Below are 18,601 nucleotides of genomic sequence, written 5' to 3' on the forward strand. Positions count from 1 at the left end.
AACTACTGGAGCTACACTATTGATTATGAAAGAAAATATCCCCTGAATTTTGCATTTTAAAGTGAGGGGAGGCCAGAACCAAGAGCATCTTAAAAATTCTGTTAAATTCAATAAACATTTAGTAAGTTCCTTTTCCACTCCAGGTCCTGTATTTGGCACTGCAAATACAAAGAGAAAAAAAGATATCACCCACTCTTCACCAAGTATGCCTGGGTAACCCAAGCGTTAACAAATAAATCGATTTCATCTGGTAATTTCTCTTTCTACTAGTAAGTTTAAAGATACAATCTTCTGCTCCATTAAGTTGCCAATTAGGCGGGAGCACAATCCCATATGCATCTGTCCAAAGACATGCCCATTTCTCAGCTGGTTCCCTACTACAATGATTTTTTTTTCTGTGTTTCTTGTGACTTTACTTGTAAACTGTCTACTACGGAACTTTGGCTCAGTTTTCCAGTAAAACAGGTACTTTGGGTAGAATCACACCGCATTTATCTCAAGTCCCCGGAACCGGCTGAAGCTGCTCTAGATTTGTGCTGGGCCCGGTGCAGCCAAAGTCGCTTTTCCTGAGAACACCAAAGTCGCCAGGTGCCTATTAACTAGGAGCGAACTGGGCTTGGCAACAGTTAGGTGTCTTTCCCGGACTCGCTGGGTTTCAGGTCTTCTGAAGGGCGTCCAGCCCTAGGATGACAGGAAAGGGGCGGGGTGGAAGATAGGCACCGACCTCCTCGAGGTCCAATGCGACCCCACCAAAGCCGCTGTCTCCAGGTGGTACCCGACTCTAACCAATCGCAAAGGGGATTACATTTGACGCGGCTCCGCTAGCCAATCCTAGGACGCGTCTCAGCCTCCGCCGCCCGCCGGGTTCCCAGCGGGCGGGCAGCAGGTTCCGCAGTGCCGCGTCGGGAGGCTGCGCACACTCCAGAGCGCCTGCAACAAAGTGGTTCTGGTGTAGGTCGGGGCTGTTACCCGCGGCGGGGGGGGCCCGCTATTGCGCAGGCGCCTCAGGAAGATCTCTGCCTCGCGCAGAGATCGGGTCGGCCTCGCCCCCAGAGCCCACGAGCGCCGGGTTCCGCCAGTGCTGAGTTCCGCGCGCCGGCTGCAGCGGGTGAGTGCGAGAGTTCCGCGCGCCGGCTGCAGCGGGTGAGTGCGAGCCTTGCGCTGCCGGCCTTCCGGAGGGAGATGCCACCCCCTCCTCGGTCGCCTGGGGCTTTGGCCCTGGAGGTGGTGAGAAACACCCCCCACCCTTCCCCCGACCCCCGGGGCGTTGGCGGGTTGTCCGCGCAGGGACCCGCAGGCGCCGGGAGAAGGCTCGGCTGGGCGTGGAGGAGGGCGGTGTGGGGGGCGGAAAGAACAGTTGGCAGGTGGTTTGGGACCGGACGGTGGAGACCGTGCGGTGAAGGGTGGGGAGGGCAGTGGGCTGACAGCGGCGGAGGGGCGAAGGTGGGCAGGGGTGACAGCTAGGGGAGGCGGGCGGCGGGGTGGGCGTTTGCGTCTGAGTATTAGATCAGAGCTCATGGCAATTACGTAATCAAATTTAAGAACTAATTTCCTAGAAAACCAAACGGCAAAGATAACATTTAAGTGCTTTTTATTGGCTGGACACCGTGTTAAGCCCTCGACAAACAATGCTTCCTTTTCTCGGTACAGCAACCGTGTGAGATCATAGCGTCCCATTATACAGATGAGGAAATTCAAGCTCCGAGGAGTGAGGAGACTTTCCACATTGTATAGCTGGTGACAGGCCGATTCAGGTTTATACTGGGTCTGACTCCAGAGTGGTTTTGCCTGACCACCAGGTGATCTGCTGGACCTAAGCCTGAGCACTTACTCAGTGTCCTAGGCAGTCAGCTGCTCCTTTTAATGTCATGGTTTTCTTTTCTTCCTTTTTTTCCCCCAGAGGTTGTTCCCAGGCTATTTTAAGGAAATTAAGGTCATTTGAAAGCAAAGAGGAAATATTTTATGTATTTTAGATTAGCTACAAAATATAACTTGGGAGAAATTTTTGATGAAAATGCAAGAAGTACATGAGGGGTTATTTTTACTATGTAGAAAGTAAGATGGTGTAGCCAAGATACTAGAAAATTTTGTGTGCACTTGAAAATGGGAGAATTATTTAGAATCCCAACATTTTTAGGACTGAGAAAGTCTTCTAAAGAGTAGTTTTTTCCCCCCTTGGCTAAAGAAAATAATGATCTACAGGAAACCACCAAAATTTCCCATGTCCACAGGCAATGCTATTTTATTTTAAAGCTGTGTAAAAGTTTCATTATAAATATTTGTGAAGTCTTTAGATGAGGGCTTTTGTATTATTACAAAGTAGATGGCAAGCTAATGGTGGCAAATATCTTTCACCATTTCCTGTAATTGCTGGACTCTCTCAACTTCACTGGGGCTAAGAATGCCAGTGAGAACTGCCTGACATGCATTCTGTGCAGGTAAAACAGTCATCCCAGAGGAGGTAGAGCATGTTTGTCAGCTGAATTGGAGTTTACTACCTACTGCTTCTGGTTGCTGTTGGGATAATTGGAGTTATTTTACTATGTAGAAAGTAAGATGGTGTAGCTGTTTTTAAGATACTAGAAAATTTTGTGTGCCCTTGAAAATGGGAGAATTAATTAGAATCCCAATATTTTTAGGACTGAGAATAGGATAGTCTGCTTTTTTTTTCTTCCCTCCACTATTTTTTTTGGTTTGAAAAATTATAGAATTTTTCTCCAAGTTGCGTAATATAACAGTTAGTGATTTTGATTCCTTGAAAACTACTTGAGAACTTTTCGCTGGTATTTTGTTTATCAATTAACACCCCCGTTAGGATGAAACAGAATGCAGACGTAGATACATGTGCTGCTAATGAACATGTTCTGGCAGGGAAAGTTTGGGTAATCATTTGGAGTTGTTACTAGTCTTGTTAACTTGCTCTTACTAGACTTGTAAACTTGTGGGGGCATGAATTAGTAAGTGCATAGTAAAGCTTTCTCAATTGCTTTCTGAGCTTGGCCTCAATTGCTTTCTGAGCTTGGCCTATCACTGGACGTCAGCCCTATCATATGTAAAAAGAAGGGGTTGGCCTAAATTTTTTCCAATTGTTTTAGGGTTGCACAATAATAATATTCTGCCTGTTATAGTGCAGACTTTTCCCTAACATAACAGCTTTGTAACTAGCATTGATAAAAAGAAACTAAATTTGACGGTGTGTTCTGTAATGCTATATATAGATGTGTGTGTGTGTGTGTGTGTGTGTGTGTGTGTATCATGTCACAAACACCAAAGCTAACTCTGGGAGAAGTTAGATCTGCTCACAATTAATTGCCCATTGACTAAATGTGAGCTTAAGTTCTGGGATCATTCTGATTTCAGAGCCTATAATCTTTCGGTTCTGTGCCTTGAATCCTAGAGACCAGGATCCTAACAGTGTGCTAATGCACTCCTGAACCACAGAATAAATAGCTCATATATTTGAACATAATTTTCATTCAAGATTTAGGGAAGAAAGGTTTTGATTTATACGTATTTTGAGAGAGGATCAGACACAGGTTTTTATTTTGTTATTGTACTTGCATTTGGAAGGTGTTATAAAACATTTTCATGTTAAAACACCTAAGTCTAGGGGCACCTGGGTGGCTCAGTGGGTTAAGCCTCTGCCTTCGGCTCAGGTCATGATCTCAGGGTCCTGGGATCAAGCCCTGCATCAGGCTCTCTGCTCAGCAGGGAGCCTGCTTCCCCCTTCTCTCTCTCCGCCTGCTTCTCTGCCTACTTGTGATCTATCTCTCTCTCTCTTTCTCTCTGCCAAATAAATAAATAAAATCTTTAAAAAAAAAAAAAAAGCACAACACCTAAGTCTATTATGGAACACAAATGTTACATAATTTGGGGCATAAATTGAGACTTCAGAGATGTTTCCTTTTTTATGGCAGGGCATTTCAGATGCTTTTAAGATTACAATTTCATTCCCTCTTTTTGTTTTTAATATAATAACTTTATTGAGATATAATTCACACGCTATCCAGTTCACTCACCTAAGTGAACATTAGGGAGTCATAGAACCATCACCACAGTCAATATGAGAACATTTTCATCGCCCCAGAAACAGACCTCATACCATTGGAATTTACTCCCCATTTCCCCCCAACCCTTTGTGCCAAACACTACCAATGTACTTCAATCTCTAAAAAATTTGTCTGTCTTAGGCATCTCATCTAAAGAGTTACAGAATAAGAGATCTTTAGTGATTGATTGCCTTCTTTCACTTAGTGTAATGCATCAAGGTTTATCCACCTATAGTGTCTGTTAACACTTTATTCCTTTTTATTGTCAAGTAATACTCCATGCTCTGGGTAGATCACATTTTATTTGTCCATTTTTCATCACCTGATGGGCGTTTGAGTTGTTTCCACTTCTTGGCCCTTATAAAATGCGGCTGTGAACATTTGTGTACAAGTTTTATTTAATGTGAGCATCTGTTTTAATTTATTTTGGACATATACCTAGTAGTTGAATTTCTAGGTATTATGGTGACTCTGTTTAAACTTTTAAAGAACTGCCAGAATGTTTTCCAGGTGGCTCTCCCATTTTACATTCTCACCAGCACTGGTATAAATGTTTCAGTTTCTTTATATCCTCGCTAACTCTTTTTGATTCTCTCCATCCTAGTGGGTCTGACGTGTTATTTCATTGTGGTTTTCATTTACATTTTCCTGATGGTGTTGAACATCTTTTCGTGGCCTCATTTGGCACCTTTATATCTTTGGAGAAATGTCTTTTCAGATCATTTGCTCATTTTTTTAATTGAATTGTTTGACTTTTTACGTTGTTACATTTTCATACTAATTACAAATCACTCATCAGACGATTTTCAAATATTTTCTTCCGTTCTTTGGGTTGTCTTTTCTCTTTCTTCATGGTATCCTTTAAAGCACAAAAGTTTTTAGTCTCAATGAAGTGCAGTTTTATTTATTTGTTTATTTATTTATTTTTGGTGCTGTACCTAAGAAGGCTTTGCCTAACTCAAGGTCATGAAGATTTACTCCCATATTTTCTTCCAAGAGTTTTATAGTTTTAGCTCTAAATTTTGGTCCATGAGCCATTTGTAATTAATTTTGGTGTATTGTGTGAGATGAGGGGTCCAAATTCATTCTCTGGCATGTGGATATCCGGCTGTCCAGGCACCATTTGTTGAACTGGCTTGGCACTCTGCTGTTCTTAGAGATAACTCTGTTGAAAAAGGTTTGGACATATATGATATTCCATTTGTAGTAATTCCTCAAAGGACTTAGTGTTAGAAACAAGACTTTTTGGTGTATGGCTCTTAAGCACAGTGTTACAAAGAAGTTTTGGTGTTCTAGAACAGAGTTCATTCACCCTTGTCTTTGTTCTTTTGGGATGACAGCCTGATCTAGTACTCTGATTATTTATGCCCCTATTGTGAGTATGACAGATTTGAAAAGTGTAAAGCCCTCGTCCCCTGATACATGGCATATACATACATTTTTGTAGTATAATCTTAGTTATATTAGCTATGATACTAAAAAAATAACCTAAGAGAATGTTTGAGCCAGACTTCATGCACAGGAGGTAACTTCAGGGTGTTTGGAAGCACAAACTATTACTGAAGAGCCCGTAGAGGTCACCTATAGGTCACCCAGATAAAGGCCTCTTGCCTTTTACATGTCTTTGTGATACATTTGAGGCAGATGGTGATGGTGAAATATGGTAAAAGGAAAGCACGGTTGGCAATGATTTTCTGTAACTGTTTCACAGTAATGTGCGTATGGGCTGGGCCTGGATACTGCGGGGCTTGACTGCCAGGCCAATCGGAACTTTTTTTTTTTAGAGGAGCGTTATGAACAGAGCTACAGGGGGGAAGAGTAAGTTGGGAGCAGATATTGGGTAAGAAAGGGGAGGGTGGGGAAGGTGGGAAGGTCAGTTAAGAGACAAGAGGAATTAAGAGCTTTTAGAAGTCTGGCCACGGTAGAGATGGAAAGAATGGGGAGCTGTTCAAAATGCAGGTTCCTGGCTTTTACTCTGTCTGCTTCTACTCTGCTCTGGAGTCAGAATTTCCTAGGTGTGAAGACTGGGCCGCCACACTTATAACAGGCTCCCCTCGGTGATTTTTCTGCTGTGCTGCAGGAGATGATTTGCAAATAGAAGCGATGAGGCTGGTGGTGAGGGGCTTCCTCAGGGCAGCTCTGGGGTGAGAGAACGGGAAGCCGTCTTAAAGGCTGGGGGACGAAGGAAAGGAGAAGTCTGGAGCTGCAGAGAACGCGTTCAGTTTGACCTACCTCAGACTCGCCTTGCGGGCGGGATAGTTTATGCCGTGGAATTGGTGGGGAGGTGCGCGGTTACTGAGGGACCAGGGCAGTACCTAAGACCCTTTTTGTAAGCTGCGGAACCGCCCACATGCTGTTTCAGTGGGCTCGTACTGGAGACCAGTACTGTCTGGGAAGGTAGCTGCACCCAGAGAGAAAGCAGGGTTCTGCTCCCTCCAAGCTCTCCCGGAGACCGGCGTGGCCTCCGCACAAGCTCTCGGGTTGCTGGAGCCTGAGTGTGGCTGAACTCCCACGGACCCACTGAGGCAGGAGGTGAGTTGTGCCTGAACATGAGGTCGGGGCACCGAACACAGAGTGAGAAGTGCCCTCTCTGTCTCGGTTCTGGAGACTGTGTCTGGACGGTGTGTCTCGGTACCGAACAGCCGGGTTACTCTTCTCTTCCGAGAGCTGATTCGGTTTGTCATTCCATCCTATTTGGGGTTTCACGGATGGCATCGGCAGCAGGTGACGCACGCACCACACTCAGAAGGCAGCTCAAGTCGGGTTAAAGTGGCCGGCCCCTCAGACCTAAAGACCCTCACAGACAAGTTTCTGTGCCTTTGGTCTTCCCAATTTCAAGTTCCTGGTTCTAAGACGGCCGCAGCTCAGTCAATTGATGTGTGAATGACTGCGCACACACAGATCGTCTAGCTGGCATGTTTGAAGGAAAGAAAGTCTCTGCCTTCAAGTAACTGTGGTTTAGTTGGGAGAAAGAACACATGATGAGTGGCTCATGCACTTAATCATCATGTCAGTTAGCTCATGGCCACTTCTGCCTGGACCTTGAGGTTCACACCTCCCATGGCCCTACCTTGGCTCTTCCTCCGGAATAACTCACTCACCTCATTCCCACTACAGCCTCACATCCTTGCAGCTTCCTTCAGAAGCTCTAGTCCAGAAACCTCTCTACTTCATGATCTGTAGAAGTTTGAGCTTAGATGCAGTTCAGATTTTAGTCACTCCCTAGTCAGGATCGTCGGCTTCCTTCGCTGTACTTCAGTTTCTCACAGAGTCTCAAGTGCAGGCACGATCAGCTGCCTATTTTGTTCACACCTGTGCCAGGGCCTCTGAATTGCTAGAGAAAAGCAGTCAACGGTGTCACTAAGAATTCATGACACGTGCTGTCAACTTTGATCCCCCATCCTACTGTTACCCTGTACTCTCTCCCCTTCTCCATGTTGGCCATTTCAGACATTCTCTGTTTCTCAAACCCGAGAACCTTTTGCCATCCTACTCCCTCTCAGATTGCCCCTACCTTTTGCAGCGTAGAGAATGCAGCTCCTTCATCTCCAACCCTCAGACCTGTCAGCTTACCTAGCTTTAGGTAGGTTAACTTCTCTTCTATTACAGTGGAAGAGATATCCTGTCCAGTTGAAGCGGATCATCCTACTTAAATCACCTGTCCCGTTTTCTGAAGGACCAAAGATGATAGAGACTGAAGACAGATTTATTTTGGGAAAGCTGGGTTTTTTTGTTTGTTTTTGTTTTTTGGGGGTTTTTTGTTTTTTATAATCAATGGATTGTCCAAAAAGAAAAAAAAAAATCAGAGCGAGCTCTGAGCCTGGGGTATTAGGTAGAATGGTTATGTCCTTGATAGTAAAGAGGAAGTTTAAGGAATATGGTGAAGTTCTCGACAGCTGTTGGATTTTTTTCAGAAGTCACTGTGGCAGCCAAGCCCCTGTAGGCTTTGTTTGTCAACCTCCTGTAAATACCGGGAATGTATAGATTGAGGTGGGATCTTTTTCTCAGGTAATATTTATTTCTTACCCCCCTTTTCCATTCCAGTATCTTCAACAGGAGTTGGTGGTAAGTCAGCCTGGTAGAATTTCCACCACCTATTTCTGTGGTGTAAAAAGTACATAGGTTACCAGTCATTAAATTAGAAAAATAATTGCATTCCCTGGAGCCTTTGAAGGCTGGTATTATTTCTGTTTTGTGCAAAAGGATCCTTTTTTTCCCTTCATCTGTTATTAAGGTTTTTTAAAAGATTTTATTTTTAAGTAATCTCTACACCCAACATGGGCACAAACTTGCACCCTGAGATCAAGAGTTGCTTGCTGCACTGACAGCCAGTGAGGTGCCCCTGTTCTTATTAAGTCTTTAGAATAATTTTTGCTACTACAGAAAAGCAAGGCAACCAAACAGGAGTATTTCTGTGGAGTATAAGAGTGGTTCATACCCCCTGCATTAAGAATGGGGCAGGACATGTATAAATAGGAAATTGGACAGGTAGAGGCAGTTTTTGTTTTTTTCCAATTTTGGCTTTATTCAGTTATCTTTCAGTAAATGATGTTACCTAATTTTAAGATGATATAAAACTGGTATACAAAAAATTGATAAAGTTTTGCTTCTCTTCTCCTGATGGCTAAACTTCTGAACAACAGCACTACCACTTATGAACTGTGTTTTTGTTTTAGGAACCCTGATTGCTCTCCTTCAACACATTCATTATGAAGTTATTAGTAATACTTTTATTTTCTGGACTTATAACTGGTTGTAGAGGTAACTCTTCCCGTAGCCTGCCATCCAAGCTGCTGCTGGTGTCCTTTGATGGTTTCAGAGCTGACTATCTACAGAACTATGAATTTCCTCATCTCCAGAATTTTATCAAAGAAGGAGTCCTGGTAGAGCATGTTAAAAATGTTTTTATCACAAAAACATTTCCAAACCACTACAGCATTGTGACGGGCTTGTATGAAGAAAGTCATGGCATCGTGGCTAATTCCATGTATGATGTAATCACAAAGAAACATTTTTCTGACTTTGATGACAAGGATCCTTTTTGGTGGAATGAGGCGGTACCTATTTGGGTGACCAATCAGCTTCAGGAAAATAGATCAAGCGCCGCAGCTATGTGGCCTGGTACTGATGTACCCATTCACAATACCACACCTTCCTATTTTATGAATTATAGCTCTTCAGTGTCATTTGAGGAGAGACTAAATAATATTACCATGTGGCTGATGAATTCGAACCCACCAGTTACCTTTGCAACACTCTACTGGGAAGAACCAGATGCAAGTGGCCACAAATACGGACCTGAAGATAAAGAAAACATGTACAGAGTGTTGAAGGAAGTAGATGACCTTATTGGTGAGCTAGTCCACAAACTCAAGGTGCTAGGATTGTGGGAAAATCTCAATGTGATCATTACCAGTGATCATGGGATGACCCAGTGCTCTAAGGACAAACTGATAAACCTGGATCTCTGCATTGATCACTCAAGCTACACTCTCATAGATCTGACTCCAGTTGCTGCTGTCCTTCCCAAAATAAGTAAGTAACCTTGTAGCTGAGGGATATTCGAAGGGAGCAATTGAATTAAGAGAGATGGTTTTGCAAAAGAATACAGCTCTGGCTTTTTATAGTGCAGTACCCTATATTCCAATTTGGAGTGGGATTATATGTTTGCCCCCTTAATTAACAAGTCTTTAAGCAGTTAGCCTTAGGCTCATTTTCGAAGAGATTACTTCCTTGCTTTTGATATATTTCTTAAGTATTCACACTAATTGAAAAAGGAAATTTTTATCCTTAAAAAAATCTTGGAGTTTTGTGTGAGATGTATTGTTTATCTGTTGATCTTAGAATTAATAATTAGCAGCAATTCATAATTCATATTTACATAGGAAGCTATACATGAAAATGTTCCCTTTTGTATAAAAGTCCACCAGAGAGAATCACAAAATGAAAAAGAGATACATGAATGCTTGGAAAGCTAGGGGTGTGTGTGTGTGTGTGTGTGTGTGTGTGTGTCCAACAATATCACACAATTATTGCTCTGTTTTTTTAAGAATTAAAAGTAATTTAATAGATGACATTGTTCAGGATTTATTTCCAGTTATTCTAGTTAGAAGTATTTTTTTTCCTTATCAGGCTATCATGACTTTCTTCCTTTACTGCTTCCTTTTTCTTCCAGATACAACAGAGGTTTATAACAAACTGAAAGTCTGTAACCCTCACATGAATGTTTATCTCAAAGAAGACATTCCTGCCAGATTTCATTACCAACATAATGATCGAATTCAGCCTATTATTTTGGTTGCTGATGAAGGCTGGACAATTGTGTTAAATAAATCATTACCAAAATGTAAGTATTTAGGCTATTTCTATTGTATTCTGGGGATAAATCACACATTGTGACATTGTTCTGTTAACAGCGTACTTTGATTTAGAGATACTAACACTGTGTAATCAGTTCACTTGTTGATTGGATAATTCTCAGGTTTTCATTCAAAAGCAATTTATAACCACAGTTTTACCCTTGGGTGAGGAAGGTAGGTGACATTAAGCACAAAGGTGTAGTTTACTGTCTTACCCACACCGCAGGTATTGTCAGTAACTTTTCAAGGTTGGTTCTCTTGATTTGTAGAGAATGAGAAAGAAGTAAACAAAGTCAAAGGGGAGAGAGTTGATAGTTCAAATGCTTTTTTAAATTTTGTGTGTATGTTAAAAAGCATTGTCCTAGTAACCCGAAGTCTTGCCCCAGTGATGAAATCATTTACCCGAGTGCTATAGCTGTTTGGAACACTGGGCAAAAACCAAAAGGTAAACAGACCAAAATCTACCCAGTAAACAAAAGAGGTGTATCAAAACCTCTCCTGAAGCTTGAGGAGATACAGAGGGGAGACTTACAGGTCTTCCCTGCACCGAACTTTATTGATCCATATGTTAAATTCAGTTTGAGTACTTTAAAAAAAAAAACTGGTTTTGTAGTCTGTAACAGGAGTCAGAGTACTTTTTCTGTAAAAGGCCAGATAGTGAAAATGTTAGGCTTTATAGGCCCGCTGGTTTCTCACTCACTCAATTCTGCCTTTGCAGTGGAAAAGTGGCGGTGGACATTATGTAAACTAACGGATACAGGGTGTTGAAATGAACTTTGTTTACAAAAACAAACAGAGGCTGAATTTGGTCAGGGGCTGTAGTGTGCAGGTCCCTGATCTATAGCAAATCAGAAGCTTCAGACAAGGATAAGACTAAAGGTTAATGGAATTTATATGTTATTTATGCTTATTTACTGACTGTTGAAAACTGAGAAAAGACAGAAAATTTAGAAAAGAGAGAAAAATCTATCAATACAGAAGTGCAGAGTTTCCCCCTTCCATACTTTTTTTCTATCCCATATACATGTATGTTTTTACATTATTGAAATCCTAAAGTCTATATATAAGTGTTATATTCTGTTATCATGTTGATCACATTCATTCTTTTTTTTTTTTTTTTTTTAAGATTTTTATTTATTTGACAGACAGAGATCACACATAGGCAGAGAGGCAGGCAGAGAGAGAGGAAGGGAAGCAGGCTCCCCGCTGAGCAGAGAGCCCGATGCGGGGCTCTATCCCAGGACCCTGGGATCATGACCTGAGCCGAAGGCAGAGGCTTTAACCCACTGAGCCACCCAGGTGCCCCACATTGATTATTTCTGTTATGAAATACTTCAGACATGAAATTAAGGGATGCTGTAACACAAACTGATAGACTCACCACCCAGTCACTTGTACTTCATATGAAAGCTGGAGCTTATCAGTGCAACAGGCATATAGTAAAAGGGAGTATTTGCCGGGGCGCCTGGGTGGCTCAGTGGGTTAAGCCTCTGCCTTCGGCTCAGGTCATGATCTCAGGGTCCTGGGATCGAGCCCCGCATCGGGCTCTCTGCTCAGTGGGGATCCTGTTTCTCCCTCTCTCTCTGCCTGCCTCTCTGCCTGCTTGTGACCTCTCTCTCTGTCAAATAAATAAATAAAATATTAAAAAAAAAAAGGGGGAGTATTTGCCAAAATAAAGCTAAAAACTGAGGATTTGGTATTGGAGTTCTGTCCGGGACTGTCATGTTTTTCTGTGAGTTTGATTTGGCGTTAGAGGTTGGTGAACTGGTTAGACTTCACGTTGACTGCAGGAACCCCTTCTGTAACATTCTCACTGGGCCCTCCAGAGGTCGAGGCATTCGTTCACTGTCTGTAAACCAGGAGTATATTATGTAATCCTGTTTCCTGTCACAGGAGCAGTTGATGTAGGTAAGGCTGCGGATGCACTTCTTCCCCTCTCACTGGTTTTACTCACTTCTGCTCTCCCCAGTTATTTGGGACCCTCAGCCCAGCCACTCTCTTCTAGACACTAGTGCTCTCCGCACACACACAGTGCTGGAAATTGACGGGTGAGATGAGTGGGGCTGGTGCTGAGAGACAGGTGCATCAGTGGAGAAATAGTTTTAAAGCCTCGGGTCAAGAATGCTTAGGAAAAGGGTGTATGTGTGAAATAGGCGACACATGGCTGAGCTGGAAAAAAACAGAAAATTTTCTTTCTGGCCCCTGTCAGGTCCAGCAAATCAATTTTAATGGATGGGAATTACACTGGCAAGAATGAGTATATTTACACTAGAAGCAAGTTGTTTTATAATAGAAAGATCAGTCTTTCTTTTAGGAGCTAACCTAATTTTGTTCTTTTTTTCAGTAGGTGACCATGGTTATGACAATTCTTTGTCGAGTATGCATCCGTTTCTAGCTGCCCACGGTCCAGCGTTTCACAAAGGCTACAAACACAGCACAATTAACAGTGTGGATATTTATCCAATGATGTGCCACATCCTGGGATTAAAACCACATCCCAATAACGGAACCTTTGGTCATACTAAGTGTTTGTTAGTTGACCAGTGGTGCATTAATCTCCCGGAAGCCATTGGAATTGTGATCGGTGCGCTCTTGGTCCTAACCACGCTAACATGCCTGATTATAATCATGCAGAATAGACTGTCTGTACCCCGTCCGTTTTCCCGACTTCAGCTGCAAGAGGACGACGACGATCCTTTAATTGAGTAGCATGTGCTGGAGTTTTACAGTGTCTTTAATCAGTCACGATACTGAGGACACACTCAAGAATGGTATTCTAACGATGAAAAATACACCTTGAGAGACAAAGAACTTAGACCAAGCATGCTAGAATTATTTTGTTTTTCCTTGTGCTTTGTTTTGCGGCATCAGCTAATACATAAAACCCTGACCATAGCAAAAATTGCTAGTGAATCAGTAGTTAACACCAACTATTTCTCCAACTAGAAGCTTTTTGTAAGAAAAATAATGCCTCTGCCTTTTTTTTTTGCAATGAAGATTTAACACATTTTTAAATAAAAATTATCAAAATTTAGTAGGCATGCTTTTCTAATAAATTTTTATATTTGTAACTGAAATAACAAATCTTTATGCAATTAGTGGATTTTGTGTATCAGGAAGAAAAAGTTTTCTATATTTTTATATTTAATAACTTTAATAGAGTTTGTATCCCAGGTAAACCTATGACATTGGAAGGTTAATAAAATTGGTTAAGCAGGCAGAACTGATCTAGCATATGAAGAAATTATTTTAAGAAAAGCTATTATAAGAAAAACAACAAAGACCATGCGATACAAAGCTTGAGTCTTCACCATTGTCTTTGTTAAGATTCCTAAGCTGTTGAAGCCAGGAGAGATATCTTTTGAAGACTGTTGCTAATAAGAAATTAAGAAAATGGAACGAATTACTTTCTCTGTCTGTGCTTAATGCTGTTGTGTAAGTTATTCGTGTGTGTATAAGTGTTTGCATGTTTGAATGTGCAGACTTCCTGTGACTGACCGAAGTGGTCAGAGCAGCTGGTCTGTGGGCTGACTTCCACATTCCCACGGAACGTGGCTCTCAGCAAAGGGTATATTTGCACTTCATATTTGTTTACTTTCTTATGACTCACAAGCTAAAGTCATAACTTAAGAAAGTTCCTTAGTTTTTGCCACCATGTTTTACTTTCTCATGTTGTTTATTGTAGCCAGAGGTATTCAAGCGCTGTAAAAAAATGTATGACCTGAATACAAATCTGGCTTCACTTGGGTCAGAATGAGGAAGAGAGATTTTGATATCTGTCTTTGGGGCGTTTATGCCTTACTTTTTAGGCAATAAAGTAAATTTAAAATGGAATTTGGTATCTTGGATCTTTCCCACTGTTCCTATGTGAAGTGGCAGAATAAACAAACGCTAAGCACTGTTGACATTGTGTAGCCTGAGTGCTGTGCCTCTGTCTCTCCAGTGTTTGGTTCACAGAAGTAATTACTCTGCTGATTTTTTTTTAACATGTATGTCCAGAGCTAGGGATTTGTTGTAAAGAACTGCCATCCTACCTTTGCTGGGTGATACTTTCTAATAATCAGAAGTAATACTCAGAAACTGAGTTGTGGCAGACAAGATTATCTCTGTTAAAGGAAAAATGGAGTTCAAGAACCACCCATCAGGACTTGAGGCAAACAATTGATAGTGTGATACTTACAGTTTTGACAGTATAAAATAAGCTAGGTAACTGTTTTACAGATAGAAATATTATCTATGCTCAATATGCCACCCAGCTAAGTGGTGATCATCTGTGATGGTAAAAAACAGTGGTGGCAGGCATTGGACATACAATTCATCCCATTTGGTCACCACTCATTTTGTGACCTGAGGATTTGGTACCTATTGTTTCTGGAGTTCTTGAGAAGCATTTCTACAGCCTGCATAAATAGTTCATGCTATTTGGTCGTAAGTTGACTGTATTAAGAATAGCACAGTAAATAAATAAAACCAATAGGGTTAATTTTGCTTTTTGACAAATTTTATTTTGCCTTTTTCTCACATAAGATTTATCCTAGAAGTCAATAGTTTTTCTGAACAAAATAATAGAAAAATTTGTTTGTTTCAATTTCCATGAAAAATGAAACAAAAACAAAGGACAGTCCCAGTTAATACAGTGGACACTTTTTTGAAGTATCTGAACTAGTAGCAGAACACTTTATCCTCGTCCAGTAGAGCTCGGTCCTTGTGGTGCCATTTCAGTGCTTGCCTTAGTTTGAGTGGTGGTTGTAAGTTTCAGAAATCCATAATGAGCATTGAGCCTGTGAGTGGATTTGGGATGGAAATCCATTCATATGGGTTGGAAAAGGAAGGGATGTCCTGTCCATGTCTTAATCCTTTGAACAAGATATTTACCTTTTTGTCTTGTCTTTCATGCCATTCTCAAAATACTAACTTTAATTAAAATTGTAAAATTTTTTTGTATATATGCTGATGGGACAAAACAGTATTTATTTAATCCAAAGAGATGTTTATATGTTATTATTTTGAACTTTATGTTATTTCATTTGTATCTTTAAAAAATTATCACTGTTAAAGCCAGTGACTCCCCTAGTACACTGAGAAAATCCTTTAGTGAAGCCAGCCTTTACTTTAAGGTTTTGGTGTATATTTTGTTAAATAATTATCCTGACATGTTTTCTGGGTGATGGAAAGTATTTGGCTCCAGGAAACATTTACCTGTTTATGACAACAACAGTCAAAGGTAATAGGAAAACTTACTGAGTGGTTTTTGTTAATTCAGTAGGTGAATTCAGAGTAAGTACATTTACTTATAAAGGACAGTTCTGTTATTAATGGGCAAGTTCTTTTGGTAAACAACAATAAAGACTTCTAATATAAATTATTTCAATGCTGTGTACTATAGGTTTTGTGATATTGTTTCATTAAGCTTCATATAAGAATTTAAAGATAAAATCTTGACGGATTAAAAGATTACAGATGCCTTTGCATTGTTCTTGGGTGTCTCCCTCTTCTGTCCGTATCTGGTAAGCTTTAAGGATGATGGCATTTAATTCCTTGTATTTGGAGAGTTTTACTTTGTTGTGAATACATAAAGTTATAAATGAGGGATAAAGATAGAAAGTATGTGTTGTCACTTAAAATAGTGTGTAAATAAAATGACATGAGTGTGCTTTTAAAGAAATCTGTATGTAGTGCCTTAAGCTGAAGTAAAATATATTTTGACTATATTGTCTGAATTCATAGTTAATGATTTTGCTTATGATTAAAACACTTTATGTGAATAAAATGTACCACTTTTACTGTAATTATTAAATATAGAATGCAATATTATTGATTTTTTTGTCACCCTGCAAAATACATTTACTGTGACAAATGTTGACATGACCCAGTAATACTGCAAAAATCTATGTAGGCATTCATTACAAATTTTTTAAAAATCAGTAGCAAGTATAAAACATTAACAAAATTTTAAGGCAGTGGATAAATATGCAATTTAGCATGAGAATATCATTGCAAAGAAAGCCAAGCTAAATTTTGCAGAGCTTCCATAACTATAATTTATTGGTGTAGAGTAGAAGGGAAGAAGTTTGAAAAAGCAGGTTACAAAACTAGAGGTAAGGGAGGATTATAGCATTTAAACTGTGTTTTGTAAATAGCCATACTAATTGAGTACAGATTCAAGAAAATAGAGCAGTGTGATAAATGCATTTCTCATACTCAGGGAACATTGCTAGAAACTGTGGGAGAAAACAAAAAGACAAGGTACTTTCTTTACTCCGAAGTGAGCTCTGCAACATCTCAGAAGTGGTAAAACATTATAACAACAAATTATGTCTACTCATGGTTTGACTCTTGCTGCTGAAATCCTTGGATACAGAGCCCTTTTCCAGGCCATGTGCTTCTCAAGTTTCCCCAACCTCCTGCTTCTTTGGGGCCTGTACTTAGGTGTCATTGCAGTCCTCCCTTCCCCCAACACAACACACACACTGCTTCAGAGAACATGTGAGAATCCAAAGAAGTGTGTTGGGTCCTGTTGAGTTAGGCTTCACAGGACTGGTTTGCTTTTTGGCACAAACCCTTTGGATCTTCATTTTTCATCAACATTTTCTTCTTTACTTGAATGGTTTAGTTAACATTTTTCAAGAAAAATAGATATTAAGGCCAAAATCCCCTGAAAACATGCTGTTCATAATATGTATGTATATGTATATACTATATGTATATAGTTCTGTAACCTAATGGATGTGTGTGTGCAGCTGGTGGTTGGTGTTGAAACCACTGGGTCCTGTGACTCATGTCTCCTGGCCACATGATCTAGCAAAGGCAGAGCCCTACCCAAAATTAAAGAGAAACTGCCAGGCAGACCTGTTTTTCCATTTATCTTCTACCTCCTTCACTGCAGAAACCTGATTTCCACCATCAGCAAACAATCTAGTGAGTTCCTCGGCTACCCACGCTGGAAGGATGGTTTACAGTTGTGTCCGGCTCAGACTGCCCTCCTGTGGTGAAGATCTGAATTGTCAGGCACGCAATCAGCATGCTCATTGCTTACTTCACTTTCATAAGCCGGGGTGGTGGAAAGGATCAATAGAAATTAACCCCAAAGCAAATTCAGACAACCCCACTATACAAACATTTTATAAAATGGTTTCTATTGGTCAGACCCAGAACCATTACTACTGACTTCAAACTTGTTTGAATTTCGCACTAAGGAGATACACAAAATGTTGCGAAGATTTTTTTTCAAACAGTGAAAGTTGTGTTTCCAGTAAAATGGTGGCAAAGGAATTCAAACCAACCCTCTTGCTGAGCACTAGAAAATCTGGATTCAGTATAAAAGACCTGTGCTAAGGCATTGAGAAATTACCAAGAAAGTGAGGTTTCAAAAGGCCACGATTCAGAAAGAGGAAACGGATAAAAGGGAGCCCCCGAAGGCATCTGTAAATTCTGGAAGCCAACATAATATAAAAAAAGGGATAGAAGTGTGGAAGGAGAGAAAATACAGATGTAAAAAAGGAGAAGCAGAACATTTAAAAATCTTAATAGCCTACCTTATACTGTTTGAGACAAGTAAGTGAAAACACAGATGAAGTGGATAATTTCCTATGGGGGAAAATGAATAAAATTGATTTCAGAAGAGAAAGGAAACTAAGACATTTCTGAATTAGAGATTGAGCAAATTATAAACTACTGTACAAAAAGTCCAGACTTAAAGGTCAATAATCTTTTTTAGTACCTCTTCATTAGGTTTAATTATCAATGTTACATTTGCTTCATAAAACATGCTTTAGAAAAAAAGTGGGTTTTTTATTTTAAATTTTTTTATTTAAAAATGTGGGTTTTTGAGGTGACTACACCATCGATATTAAAACTGATAAAAGTTGGGGCGCCTGGGTAGCTCAGTGGGTTAAATAGGGAGGGCACGTACTGCATGGAGCACTGGGTGTGATGCCAAAACAATGAACACTGTTATGCTGTAAATAAACAAATAAACGAATAAAAAAATAAAAAATAATAAAAAAAATAAAGCCTCTGCCTTCGGCTCAGGTCATGATCCCAGGGTCCTGGGATCGAGCCCCGCATCGGGCTCTCTGCTCAGCAGCGGGCCTGCTTCCTCCTCTCTCTCTGCCTGCCTCTCTGCCTACTTGTAATTTCTGTCTGTCAAATAAATAAATAAAATCTTTAAAAAAAAAAAAACTGATAAAAGTA

The 18,601-nt window shown here is 40.5% G+C and overlaps 1 protein-coding gene across 4 annotated transcripts; it reads left to right on the plus strand.

Moving 5' to 3' along the window:
* The first annotated feature begins 896 nt into the window (after positions 1-896).
* Positions 897-16,182, plus strand: ENPP4 (ectonucleotide pyrophosphatase/phosphodiesterase 4). Of its 4 annotated transcripts, none has more exons than XM_046005779.1 (4): positions 897-1,143; positions 8,726-9,584; positions 10,225-10,395; positions 12,753-16,182. In XM_046005779.1, the coding sequence occupies exons 2-4, from the start codon at positions 8,759-8,761 to the stop codon at positions 13,115-13,117; spliced, it is 1,362 nt and encodes a 453-aa protein (XP_045861735.1). In that variant the 5' UTR covers positions 897-1,143; positions 8,726-8,758; the 3' UTR covers positions 13,118-16,182. The 4 variants fall into 4 exon arrangements, with proteins under 4 accessions (XP_045861735.1, XP_045861736.1, XP_045861738.1 ...); XM_046005780.1 differs by having other exon boundaries at positions 897-1,108; XM_046005782.1 differs by lacking the exon at positions 897-1,143 and adding an exon at positions 1,164-1,224.
* The last annotated feature ends 2,419 nt before the right edge of the window (positions 16,183-18,601 follow it).

The sequence above is a fragment of the Meles meles genome, chromosome 5 (genome assembly GCF_922984935.1).
Source record: "Meles meles chromosome 5, mMelMel3.1 paternal haplotype, whole genome shotgun sequence".
Classification (NCBI taxonomy): domain Eukaryota; kingdom Metazoa; phylum Chordata; class Mammalia; order Carnivora; family Mustelidae; genus Meles; species Meles meles.

Coding starts and splice junctions, on each gene's coding strand:
- ENPP4 (XM_046005779.1), top strand. CDS start 8,759: ATGAAGTTATTAGTAATACTTTTATTTTCTGGACTTATAACTGGTTGT. Junction 9,585..10,224: donor TGCTGTCCTTCCCAAAATAA/GTAAGTAACCTT, acceptor TTTTTCTTCCAG/ATACAACAGAGGTTTATAAC. Junction 10,396..12,752: donor AAATAAATCATTACCAAAAT/GTAAGTATTTAG, acceptor TCTTTTTTTCAG/TAGGTGACCATGGTTATGAC.